The sequence below is a fragment of the Myotis davidii genome, unplaced genomic scaffold (genome assembly GCF_000327345.1).
Source record: "Myotis davidii unplaced genomic scaffold, ASM32734v1 scaffold520, whole genome shotgun sequence".
NCBI lineage: Eukaryota > Metazoa > Chordata > Mammalia > Chiroptera > Vespertilionidae > Myotis > Myotis davidii.
Window position 1 is genome coordinate 3,369,821 of NW_006292908.1, and position 13,368 is coordinate 3,383,188.

Below are 13,368 nucleotides of genomic sequence, written 5' to 3' on the forward strand. Positions count from 1 at the left end.
AAAGAGAGAGAGAGAGAGAGAGAGAGAGAGAGAGAGAGAGAGAGAGAGAGAGAGAGAGAGAGAGAGAAGTGGAGAAAGAGGGGTTGGGGAATAGAATACAATAAGATAGACAAATGGAAATATACAATATGAGGTTTTAATATGAAATTTAAGAGACATTTTCATTCACTGAAGCTCTGGGTATCATATAGACACTTTTGCAGAGAAAGTAACAAAGAGAATATAGAGAAGCATTGATCAGACCATCCAACCACAGAGGGAAGGTAGGGGAGGGTGAGGGAAATGGGGAGAGATCAACCAAAGGACTTGTATGCATGCATATAAGCCTAATCATTGGACACAGGCACCAGAGGGGTGGGGGCATGTGTGTGGGGGCAATGGGGGATAAGGACACATATGTAATACCTTAATCAATAAAGAAATTTTAAAAAAGAGAATAAAAAGATCTGAATTCTGGAAGCAACGCTTAAGGAACAGATGGAAGAAATATCTGCTAGCAAGACTAAGCTATTGCCTAGAAGTGGGAAGAAAAATGGTTAGGTGAATTTTACAAAAGTAAAGAGAGAAGAGAATTCGAAGCAACAAGAATTGGAGAGACAGAAAAAGCAAGTATAACCTTCACCATTAGATGCCAATAACAAGAAAACAATCTCTGAATACCTAACTCTTCCCTCTATCTACCTTGATCTCTGATCTTAAATAATGTTGGATGCTGCATGTATTTAGATCAATGTTTCACAACTAGCTGTATTAAAATCACTTGGAAAATACCATGCCCAATCCTTCTTCAGAAAAATTAAATCATAAATCAATTGAAAATCACTAATTTGGACCAGTTGAATACTAAGAAGTTGAAGTATAGCATAGTATAATAAGAGTAGGAGCCTGAGTTTTAAATCCTAGCTTGATTCTATCTTGAAATGCGGACTCCATCTCGGAGCTAATAACCAGCTTAACTTCTGAATGAATGAACCTGGCCAGATCTTTGACACCCCTGCCCCCCGACCTATTCCCTTTAGTGGACTCTGGGATGTGTACAGAGACAGCTGTCTAATCATGAAATTTTCATTAATCCTTCCTCTGGGGCAAGGCACCCTTGATTTGATCTATCTCTTGGCTCACCCTGGTGCCAGGGACTCCTGCTATCTGGCCTCTTGATTCCCCCCAACACACACACATACATTCCTTGCCTAGCACATAGCTCCATCTCTAAAAAGGGGTTAGTCTAGTGCAGGGGTGGGCAACCTTTTTGTGAATCCGTGCCAAAACCAGCAAAATCTTTGACTCAAAATTCTTCTGCGTGCCACCCCTAATGTTTTAAAACAATGCACGAGCTACTACTTTCATCTGTCAGGATACTCCTATTACGAGACTTAACAAAATTCATCACTGAGAACAAAGATTCACAGTTGTAAATGGAAGATTATAAGAGAGGGTTTCACGTGCCAGCAAAAGTGACTGGCGTGCCATGTTTGGCACGCGTGCCAGGGGTTGCCCACCCCGGTCTAGTGGGTGAAAGATGCGGAAATCTGACCATCCTACAGCCAGGACCAGGTTTCTGTATGTAAGTAAGTACATTCCCTATTAAACTCATTAACCAACAAGCTAGCCTTGTCTGACTCAATCTTCGCCTCTTGCTCCTTTGGTATTTGGGAGCTGCTTTGTAAACACGGCCTTTTCACTGAAGACCAGCTAGCTCTGCTACTTTGTGGTTATTTGATTTTAGGAAAGTCAGTTACCCCAGAGAAGGCCCTCGTCTCTTCATTTCAAAGTGGAATAATTGGAATATATGAACACTTATAATAGCAAAGTGCTTAGCAGAATGCCAAGCATGTAACAAATGCTTAATTCAATTTGAACCACTTTCTTCTAAAATGTCAGTCCAGATCCTTAAGCTGCCAGTTGATGATCAAGGAATTTAAGCACCAGAATCATCTAGGTCTTCTCCCTCACCCTCTTTTCCTTTGTTTAATCGTTTTTGAAGTATACATATTTACAAATTGATGAGCTGGGATCCATGCAAAGCCCATTAGCAAAGCCTCTTCCTCGAGTGGATTTCAAATTGGAATAATAATAGCTCATTTGTTTCTGTACGTACTGGGCACCAGGGACTTATCTAGGCTCTTTATTATAATGATTCTACAAAAGGGGTTCTATCCCCGTATTTTATAGATGAGAAAGTCAGACTCTGGGAGGTTAAACCACTTGCCTGGGCCTCTCGCTCAGAAGCTCAGGTTTTCAGTTCTTAACCACCCTGTCCTACTGCTGTGCAGATGCAAGAACTTAGGACAACAAGGAAATAGAAATGCTGGAAGGGAGTACCTTCTTCCATAGCTCACAGGTGCCCAACACACTGGGAAAGAGCTCACGTGTTCCTTTGCACTTTCATGGAAACAGAGTGTAACAAACCTGGGCCTTCTGCCTAATGGTCTTCTCTTTTGAATATTTTAATCATCCTATTTCTAAAAGGAATTTGGTTGAAAGAATTAAAATATGTATAGAATAGAAGTTGTCTTATGGGCTCTGTGTGTTTGCTCTCTGTTGAATTGAGTCAAAATATCTCAAGCTGAAAATCACAACTTGGCCTTCATAAATGCATACCATTATTAGAGAATGAAGTTTTAGTTGTGGAAACTATTATACAACTCGACATAAAATATGTGGACAAGGTCTCTTACACATACACTGTAATTTTGGCACACTAAATTTTTTGCTTAGATTAATTGCATTTTACCCATTTTTTAATCTTGAAAAGCAAAATAAAACTTCCTTTTAGAGTTGAAAACATATTCTATTGTTTACATTGACAATTTGATGAGATTTACTTAAATAAGAGTGGAGAATTGGGTAGTATCCAACTTGTTTTATCCTTTAAGAAAAAAAAAAATTCTTTCCACCAGAACTTGTTTTGATTTAGAAAAGTTCTATTTTGTTTTTTTTTCCTTAAACTTATTATCTGTTGATTTACCATATGTTTATAAGTAAGTTTGTCACATAATAAAATAGTCATCATGTAAACCAATCAAAATCTACAAAAGTTCTGAAATGGAACCAATGAAAACAGGTCATAAAATTGAGGGGAAAATAAGAAGAAATTAGAATGAGCCAACCTTCATTTTAAAAAACCTGGCAGAGTGACAACTGAGCATATAAAATTTAGGGAAGATGTTTGTTCCTCTTTTTCCATATTTGTCGGCTCAAATGAAAATTCTATTAGCTATTGCACAAAGAGCAATTTCCTAGAGAAAACAAGTCTTCAACTTATATTGCATCGCATTTGGAATTTTCACATATTACCTTTGCATTTTGTAAATTTCAGAAAGTCACTCACTTAAAGCACATGTCATCTGAACTATAATTCCTATGCTTGTCTCTGCATCACAGAATGACTGAATTACTTTGCTAATTTGTAGTAGTGCTATCCACTTCTTGTATGCAAAGAAAAAAGGAGTGACTCTTACATGTGCCCAACCCAATGGTTCAGGTTAATTAGACTATAATGTGCCCATTTTTAGTTATACAATATTTTTTTCATAATAATTATATGCGATGGAGACATCTATTAAAAGACTAGAGTGATCATTTAAATGCAAAACCCCTGATAGAACTCCATTATATTTTTCATACTAAATTAACATTACAGGCTTCTAATGGATGCTTTAATTAGGCATTGATGTTATCAGCAATATTTGGTAAAATAAAATCTGTCACTGTGAAATATTCATTAAGTACAATTTCTGTCAGTCAACATTAAGTGTTTTCTGAACCTTAGGATTTAAATAAGAAGCTAAAAGCGGGTTTTCAAGCTAAATACATGAAAACCCGCCCAGACAAACCTCCTTTTTCCTATGTGTCACACAAAAATACATGGTCATTGGGTGTCTTTTGTGTTTTATAATTGCCAAACAACCGGCGTCTTCTCAGTCACTCATGCTCAGAGACATCCCATTAGAAGGTTGTCCTCAGGCTGCACAGACTAAAACAACAAAAGGCCTATGCTAATTGAAGTGCACATCTTTCAGGAAGCAACTCCAATCACACGTGTGTACGTGTGTGTGTGTGTGTGTGTGTGTGTGTGTGTGTGCCTAATTGTATGCACCAAAGAATTCCATGGTCAGCGCCCTCAGCGAGGGCCAGAAGAGACCATCAGAAAGGGCCAGGAAGTCAACCAAGATGCGAGACAGAAAACTAATACACCAAAGGCACGAGCAGCGTTCTCGGGTGAGCCATCACCGGCCCAGCGGAGCGACGCTCAGAATGAAGCTCAGATGCTTACCCGTGATTTTCCCATTGGCTTCCAAGGGAGGCTGCCAGCTCACAATGACAGCACGGGGCTTCCCTTCCCGAGTAATGACTGTCAGATCCTTGGGAGCAGAGGTCGGGGCTGCCAGGGGAACAGAGACAAGGCCTTGTCATCGGATGTGAGAGAAAACAGACATTTATGGGACTTCTAATCACGATGTTGACACTCAGAATCCATCATGCAGTATATCATGCTGATTTTACCATTTACAATTCCTCTCAAGTATTTGGATTAAAGAAGCAAACAAACACAAATACAGAAATTAACGTCTGTGTTTTTCCCCCCGAGGAAGTTTAATGACTTCCAAAGGAGAAGAGAACACGTGTGAACATGGAGGAAAGACTATAATGTATTTTCAAGTGAGTGCTGCACTGAAAATGTGAGAAGCATAAGAGAACAGACAAATGTGCACATATTTGTGAGATTGACGGCTACATGTCTCCAAGGGACAGAACTCTGTTATGACTGTAGGATTTATAATTGAAACGTCACTTAATTCTATATTTCCTTAGAAGCCCCTCCTCAAGAAAAGAATACATTTGAAAACAGGTCAAAACAACTTGCTTAGGTAACATACCAGTTATCTCCTAATAAGAAGGCAAAGAAATAGTTGAAAATAGAGCAGGCAAGGAATCTATGGTATGAAATTAGACGGTATGAACCCTGCCTTTCCTAGAGCTTTTCTCATCTGTTGGTGAAAGGGAGCAGAATTTGTCACCCCCAAAATATGCCTCTTTGGTATAAGTATTAATTTAGGTAGATGCAACAGCATAGAAACTTCATTTCTTTAAATGACTTCATCCAGCGCCTGACTCGCCTGCCTCCTTCTCCCTTGCATGGCTTCTCCCTTAATCACAAACCCTCAGTACGAGGAGGTTCTGATCTGCATCAAATGACCTTGGGAACAAAGCCTCTGGTCTGTTGACCACAGAGACAGGGTTCCAGTCAACTTAGAGATAATGTCTACGCCTCAGTTGTGTTTCAGCTCCAAGCCCAGAAAAGCAGCAAAACCAGACAAAGTGACTTCATGGTTGACCTCAGGACCAGCCGCACGATCAAGGTTCCCTACCCTAGAACCAACCAACCAGTAGAGACCACGACTCTGAAAGGAACACCTAGAAATCTGTGAATGTTGGTGAATAGAGATTCACCAACATTTCCCATGTTGCTTCAGGTTAAAAAAATATTTTTCTTCTCTCCTAGATTATAATTTTCTCAAAGATATAGGCTATATCGTCTTTGCTTTTTATACCAAGTCCCTATCTCAGGACCTGACATTTACAAATGGACCTAATTGGAAACTCATAATTAATGTCTCAGTTGACTGGACAAGTATTGCCCTATGGTTTGTCTGGTTCTCCTTTTCCCATGCTTGACTGTCTTGAAGTGCATGAATGGGAGGTAACACTCAAGATTTAGAAGATTTGCAGCCATGGGCATTGTACTGGCCATTTGTTATTTGGACTGTCCAACATCCCATCCCTTCCTCCTTCGTTAAGAGAAGCACTTGGCTCTTTCCTTTGGGAATAAGCTCTTCTCTGTCACGTGAATTTCATGGCCTTCACCCCACTCTTGCCTTAGCAGTGGGATCCCCTCTTCTGGGAAACAGAATGTTAATAAGAAAGATAAACATATCAGGTCAAACCATCGTGACACCTGAATAAGAGTCCAATAGTGTTCTTCTCCTCTAAAGACTGGGAGTACCTCTGGTTTCTGTCCCTTCCCAAGACCCATTATTTCAGGTGTACTTGCAATTATTTTTTATTTTACTTAAGCTAACTAGAGTAAAGTATTCATCACCTGGGCAGAATGAAATGTTTTATTTCAAGAATCCTCCTGCCACCTTTGTCTTTATCACGAGCAATTTCAACACGAGTGCCTAGCAATGCAGCCCCTATAGTCTTTATGTTAGTGCGGAATTGGAAGGAAACCCTAGAGTCATTCCCTTCACTTCATTTCCTTCTCTCAGTTATAAAACCTGCAGACACTTGTGAATTACTTCTTGTTTCTCATCATCACCCACAGATCTCATCCACACGCGATTTACACCTTTGTCCAGATCATTATCTGTTTTGACAATCACCCTTCCTGCTAACCACATTTCTGAAAGTTAATATCTTTTTGTCTCACCATTGGAGTGCCTACAAGGTTAGGCAGTTGATGAGAAATCAATAGGGTACATTTATCAAGTCAGATGCTGGTGTGCATTTTATGTTTATGAAAGGGAAAAATGATTGAATTTTTTGCTTAAGAGGAAATTAAACTCCTTCTCTTTCACTCAGGGAAGACCAAATGTCTTAGTGGTTTATATTTCACTCCTTCATCTCATTTTAAATAAAAAGAAAGAGCAGAACTTTTATTATTCCCATGGTACATAACTCATTACGCTTGTCTTAGTCTTCAAAGGAAGACGTGAACATTGGCATTCAGGGAAGAATTCTAGGAGAAGGAGTTAATATATGTATACATGTAAAATAGAAGAGGATGTTGAAATTAAATCGGACAAACTAGAAAACTTTGTATAGAAAAAAGTACCCATAAAAATGTAAAAATGCAGTAAACTCTGTGAGTTAACGTGGTAGCCAAAGATAAAAATTAGGACTGCAATACCATGGGACAAATTCTAATAGAAAGAGAAATTCAAATTCTCCAGAGAAGAGCTTTGTGATCATATTTAAGAAATCCCTATGATATAATATCACCAAGCCAATCAAAAGGTAGTTTAATCCCCGGACAGCATGGCTCAGTCAGTTGGAGCACCATCCCACACATCAAAAAGTTGTGGGTTTGATTCCCAGTCAGGGCACAGACCGAGGTTGCAGGTTTATCCCAGGTCAGGGCAAGTTTAGGAGACAACTGATGGATGTTTCTCTGTCACATCAATGTTTCCCTCCCTGCCCCCCGCCGCCTTCCTCTCTCTCTAAAAAAAAAAAAAAAAAATCAATAAAAACATCCTGGGGTGAGGACTAAAAAAAGCATGTTAAACCTTGTATTCTTCAAATGTTGGATCCCTGTGAACAGTGAATGTCAAGTGCACTGCAGGCCTTTTAAGGTAATAAACTCAACTTTTATGATCCACAGTAAATGTGACTGGTAAAATTTACAGGGAATTGCTTTTACCCCAGGTTGGAACTGCTTCAAATTGCATGAAGGCTTTCCATTTTGTTCTCTTATTTCTAAAGAATGAACATGACCACCCAAAACTGCTTCCCACATCGAGCTGAGGTTATTTAGGATAAGAATCCACGAGCTCGCAGTTATAATGCAAGGCTTTATTTTGTACCTAATTTCTTTCCAAAAAAAGGAAATCCCTACCGTGACTGTTGGTCAATGGTACAAGTGCTTTGGACAGAGAGTTCAATGCATAGCTGTCTGCCTTTATGTAAATGCATGAAAAAGAAGGTTTCTATTTAGATCCCTTGAGTTAATGCCTCAATTAAACCCAGATTGCTTAATCCATTAGGAATTCATTTTCTTTTTTCCTAAAATGGGGAGGATAATATAAAATATAAAAGTTCTATGAACTATAAAACTTAAGATATTTTATATAAAATAAAGTGTAATGTAGAGCTGAAAATGCACTATGTTTCACCTTCCACAGGACCTGGGAAACACCTTTACAAAATGCTGAAAGTAGAAATTCTGAAGCCAGCCTTTCTTCACATACCTGCTTCATACGTGGTGGCATGTGCCGTCATGCTCCACGTGCTCGACCTTCTGTTTTTTGTTACCATGACCGAGAACTCGTACATTGTGTTTGGTTTGAGGCCTGTTGCTGTGTAACTCAGGGATGTTGTGTCTTCTGACTATACAAGTGGGAAAGAAGCAAAGAGGGGGAAAAATGAACTCTATCGACCTGGTAAATCAAGACATGTGAAAAGTCTATATAAAATAAGCCAACAAAAACGGCATCCAGGGAGCTAGGACACAGCACTCACTTTATTTCCTTTCTGTCAGCTGGTGTACACTGGCTTATTGGACAACCAAACCATGATCCACCAAATCAGATGTTATGTTGCTTAAAGGGGCCGCAAGCTGATAAATACTCCCAAGTGAGGCAATAACCATGGCAACAAGACTAACTCTGTTTCTTCCTGTCAATTCCCTCTTTAAGGTTATTGGTATAGACTTTAACTTCAATTTATTTATAATAATATATATTTTTTTTTAGTTTTTAATGTTATGCATTTTACATAGACCATCATGATAATAAGATTAATATTTATTTCCACTGGTAAAAAAACTAATTTTTTAGAGTTCTGCTTATGATTTTTGCAAAGAGGCTTTATGGTGCAAACTTTTAGTGATTCGAGAATCTGACTGTTATAAAGAAAATGGCCCAAAGCAATGTTGTGTCATGTGGTTTCTTTCTTGTGTGCATACTTCACATTGAACACACATTTAAATTTGGTCACTGAAGCAACTGTTCAGGAAGGGAACAACAAATTGGATAAATATCAAAACAGTCCATTTGTGTTAATATCATTTGTCTTCTGAATCTGTTTTTTTTTTTGTCTTTTAAACAACAGGTTAAAGATATTTTAGTAGAAAGAAAATTATCTGTCTTTATTGCTTACTCAAAAGATCAAAATGATAATGCAGAAAAAAATAGGTCAATCCTTATTTTCCATATGATCAGGCAAATTTATGCCTCTTATAAATATCAATTTGTGCTTGGCATTTAGATCTTTATCTTCTTCCAGAGTGAAGTATTTACTTTGAGGTTTATATTTATTATATTTGTTATATGTCTATGTCGAGGGAAGTTCTCTTTCCCCACCGATGTCCTATCGATCTCCTCCCTTACTACTTTAGTGTGGCGCATCTTTTTTGCTCTACAATGAATCTTTCTTAGATTATATCTATGAAAATCCTTCATTTTATTATAAAACCAAATAAATGCTTAATGGTACAAATAACATTTTCATGATGTGACCTTTCACCCCATTAAAGCGATGACCTCCTAAACATCTATCAGAAGCTCTTCTTTAAAACAGCTGTAAACACGCGTGCCCGAAATAAATGAAAAATGCGCTGTAGACTCGGGAAGATGGATCCCATCAAATAAAACACAGAATGGGCAGCCAGTGTCTGACGTGCTGATATATAACTTCCAATCTTGCCCTCATGAAGGTCTATAAGTCTTAGAGATGGAAATAGGGGAGAGATGGGACCATGAGAAATGTCTCAGTGAGGAAGGATCACATATCATAATACTAGTCTCTTAGAGCATAGCCACCAGTGGCATCTGGAAGGCCACTAAGCAATAATGCCTTTATTTGTGGTTGAGAATGACACATTAGCATTCTATAAATACTATGAAGTCACTGAATTTTCTCAGGAACCTCATGGAAAGTTGCTGCTCGGCATAAAGCGTTAGCCCAGAAGTTATTGGGAAATCGTGGCCAGTTATTTTTTTTGAGCATAGAATACCCAGGTACTGCTTGTCTGAGTATCAGTTTCCTCATTTATAAACAGAGAAAACCATAGCACTGACCTCATGGCGTTATTTAAAGTGTGTAATAAGTCAAGTGAAACACTGTCTGGCGCACAGTATGAAATAAATGTTGGCTACAATATTTCATACATTGCTTAATGTGCTATATAATTTTAGGCATGTGTTCAATTCTGTTTTGAGTTGTCAGCATCTTGAGGGCAGAGGCAATTTTGCATAACTTTGTATCTTCTGTGATACCCATGCGATGTCTGGTAAATGCTAGTTGGTACTCTAGGAATGTATTTGGAATGAAAATTTGTATAAAGCATCAGGTGATTGATCACTTTAGTAGAAAAGAAATTACAGACTCTTTCTCCATTTGATAAAGCCATTTGGAGTTTTGGACAATGACAATAGGAAAGTCTGGATTATGGCTTGATTTGGGACTAAATGAGGTAGAAAGGTGCTCCTGTGAGGAGAGCCCTGAATATGGCATCTAGTCATCCTGAGTTCCAGCTCTCCTTTAATAGGGAATTTTTGCCAAGTTATACAACCTACCCAAGTCTTCATAAACATAACCACATACATGTTTAACTATGAAGAAGCTCACTTATTCTTTCTGTAGTGGGTGCGAATATCCCAATCATATAGATGAGAACAATCAGATTAAGTTAAGTGACCTGAGAGGACAGAGTGAGGCCAACTCCTGAGCCAGGGCCATATGACTCCACGTATGTGTTTGTTGCCCTCTATCTTGTGTGTGCCCTGCCTACCTTATAAAGCTGGTGAGTGAGATGAAATAATATCACAACAGTGGTTTGAAAAGTTCAAAGTGCAAAACCAAAGCATTCTATTACCACTATTTATAAAATTTAAATTTCTTGTATGTTCCTTCTCGTGGATCAGATATGTTCTACAGTTATCCTTGCTCTCCAGCTTACCCAACTCTTCCTTCTAACCCTTCTTCTTGGGGTGTGGATGTAGACTGTGCATGTGTGAAAAGGGGGCTTGAATATTAGTAATTGAAAGACTTGGATCAGGGAAGATAATGTGGAGAAAAACAGTTTAAATCTTTTTATTTTTTTTATTTCCAAACTCCACCCTATGAGAGAATAGTTTTGGGGTGGGGTCTCGCTTTCCAGGCATTCTTTGTGAAAACCAGTAATTCTGTGTCTGCTGTATTAGTCTATTCACCTGAAATAATTTGCCTCACTCAAGAAATTTTGGAACTCAAACTGTTGTCAGAGAGCAACCGTTGTCCTTCAGAACATTTCACAGAATGGCAAAGTACGAACGGTCTTTTTGTGAAATGAATGTAACAAAGTATAGCAATTATGATCATAAATTATTTTAAGTAGCCATTTTAAAGTAAACTTAGAATTGGGCAACCTGTATATAAAAATATTATTTTTAATGCTCTCATGTTTCATTGGTTGTCTTATCTGATAGTGTTATCTCTATTCAAAGCTCTGTTGAGTATTAAATCTAATACTATAAGGATGTGGATAGGATGCTTACAACAATATCTTATATCAGTGACACGAAGGGCTTCCCTGGAGAGTTTTCCAAAAACCTGACCTAGCATGGAGGCAATACCAAAGAGCCCTTTCTTAAAAGAAATGGTTTCAACTAAAAACTGATTTATGATGAAATGTGAATTTTATGCCACTTAAACATTAAATGCTAGAAGCAAATTGAGCATGGCTGCATGAAGAAAGGCTGACATGAAACTATGGGTCGGATTTTGCTTTATCTCTAGGATTTTACAATCAGAAGTTCCCAAAGGATATCTTCATCCCCCTAAATCACCACTGGATGGAGGCTGGATTAAGCAAGATGGCAGTTTGGTGGAATGAACATTGGATAAAGTATCATGTGGTCCAAGTTCTCTCTGAGAGCAACCTTAGGGAAGTAGTAAAGAGAGGGGATATAAGAAGCTGGAGCGCCAGAGTTGAGTTATTGTGCACTTGGTTCTTGGGGAATTTATTCTCTTGTTTTTGAAACACCTTATTTATCCCACATCACCAGCCTGTGGGATTTATATTTTAAATATATTATCTCACTTGAATAGTTTATGAATTCTATAGAGTCTATCTATGGAGCTGAGTGTCTTACTCATTCTAAAATTATAAATAATATATTAAGTAACAATGACTAAACCATGTTTAACTGCACAGTTCTAGGGACAAAGTAGGTGCTGGACAATCACTTGTGGATCTCACTTTTGTCTACATTTGTGTATTGTTTGTATATACCAACATGGTGGCAGGCTTAGGTGGTAACAAGATTGTCCTGGTTTATAATGATTTGTTGCAATTCCTGTGGCCGGCTGCTAAGGGATTTAAAATTATTAAGGACAATGCCTCAACTGTGTATCTCAAAGGAGCTCTTAGGGGCTGTGAGGTGACTGAGTGATAAGGCAGGAATAAGGAGCCTTGTCTAGTTCAGATTAGTTAAAGGGGGTGTACGTTGTGAGTTTTCTTTATTACATAAGGGTGTTTCAAGGTTAAATAGAGGAGTAGATCCTAATGGCTGAGAGTATTTTCCAAGGACGCTATAAAAATCTTCCATCCACGTATCCCCAGTCAGAATCATTGTCAGAGAGATCCTCTGTAACATTAATAAAGTGGCCTTTGGTGTCAATCCAGATTCCAAATGAAAAGAAAGATAAAAATCTATCTAGACAATTAATGTGGAGCCCTGCTATTTTCAAAGGAAAATGTCATTCCTTTACACTGTATTATTTATTTATCAAAATTTTATTTCTATAAACCCAGCATCTGGTGGAATTCAAATACCATTGTGCATCTCTTGATATTTTCCTACCTCGCCTTAGAATTGTTTCCCAAGACATAATCATTCCTGTGCCACTGAGTTATTAAAATGCTTTGTTTCCCCACTTAGCAGTCACTGCAGCAAAAGGACTCACAGCCAGGAAGCACATAGAACGATGTATTCAACAAATGACAGTTTGTTTAAAATTCCACGCTGTCAACGCGAACTTCACCTTGTATTTCGTATTTGCAGAAAAGCTGGTCCTCCAGCGGACAGTGTAAAGTCGCACTTCGGACGCCTTCTGGTTCTTGGGGACAGAGTTGTCTGCCCAGCTGACCCTCACGGCCTCGTGGGTCAGCGCCACAGCCTGTACACCTACTGGTGGGAGCATGGGGGTGGAGACATCTGGGACCGAGGTGGGGAGATCATCAAGCAAAGGGTAATAATCAACTGGGTCAGTGGGATCTGGGTTCCACAACCCGCCAAATGAAACAAACAGATAAATACATACATGAAAGAGTTAAAAAATAAATACCAGTGGTAACACATCACAATGAGTTAAATGCATGGCAATAATGATGAAAGGGAACATGAGAAGAACAGAAAAAAATACAGTTAATTCAATCGGAAAACTCGTCAGAAAGTGTTGCTCTATTACAAAAATAACTATTTTCTCTAATGGGCTCAGCTCCTTGGAGTGGTTTTATAAATTTGGCTGCCATTTCTAGTTATATATTTAAAAAGTCCATTTCTTCTTGAAACTTTGCCCATTAGTTCTCCAATGATCTGGTATAGACAGCATCAGGTTTATAACTATTCAAAAGACTTAAAATAACATGATAAAAAGGAGTGT

The 13,368-nt window shown here is 38.4% G+C and overlaps 1 protein-coding gene across 1 annotated transcript in view; it reads right to left on the minus strand.

Annotated features, from left to right (window-relative positions):
* Nucleotides 1-13,368, minus strand: part of DCC (DCC netrin 1 receptor) — a 349,712-nt gene that overhangs the window by 83,256 nt on the left and 253,088 nt on the right. Inside the window, exons 12-14 of the mRNA XM_015565696.1 lie at nt 12,748-12,980; nt 7,971-8,109; nt 4,277-4,384 (exon numbers count right to left, since the gene is read on the minus strand). Of these exons, the coding sequence (XP_015421182.1) occupies nt 4,277-4,384; nt 7,971-8,109; nt 12,748-12,980 (480 nt within the window). The remainder of the gene's footprint in view (nt 1-4,276; nt 4,385-7,970; nt 8,110-12,747; nt 12,981-13,368) is intronic.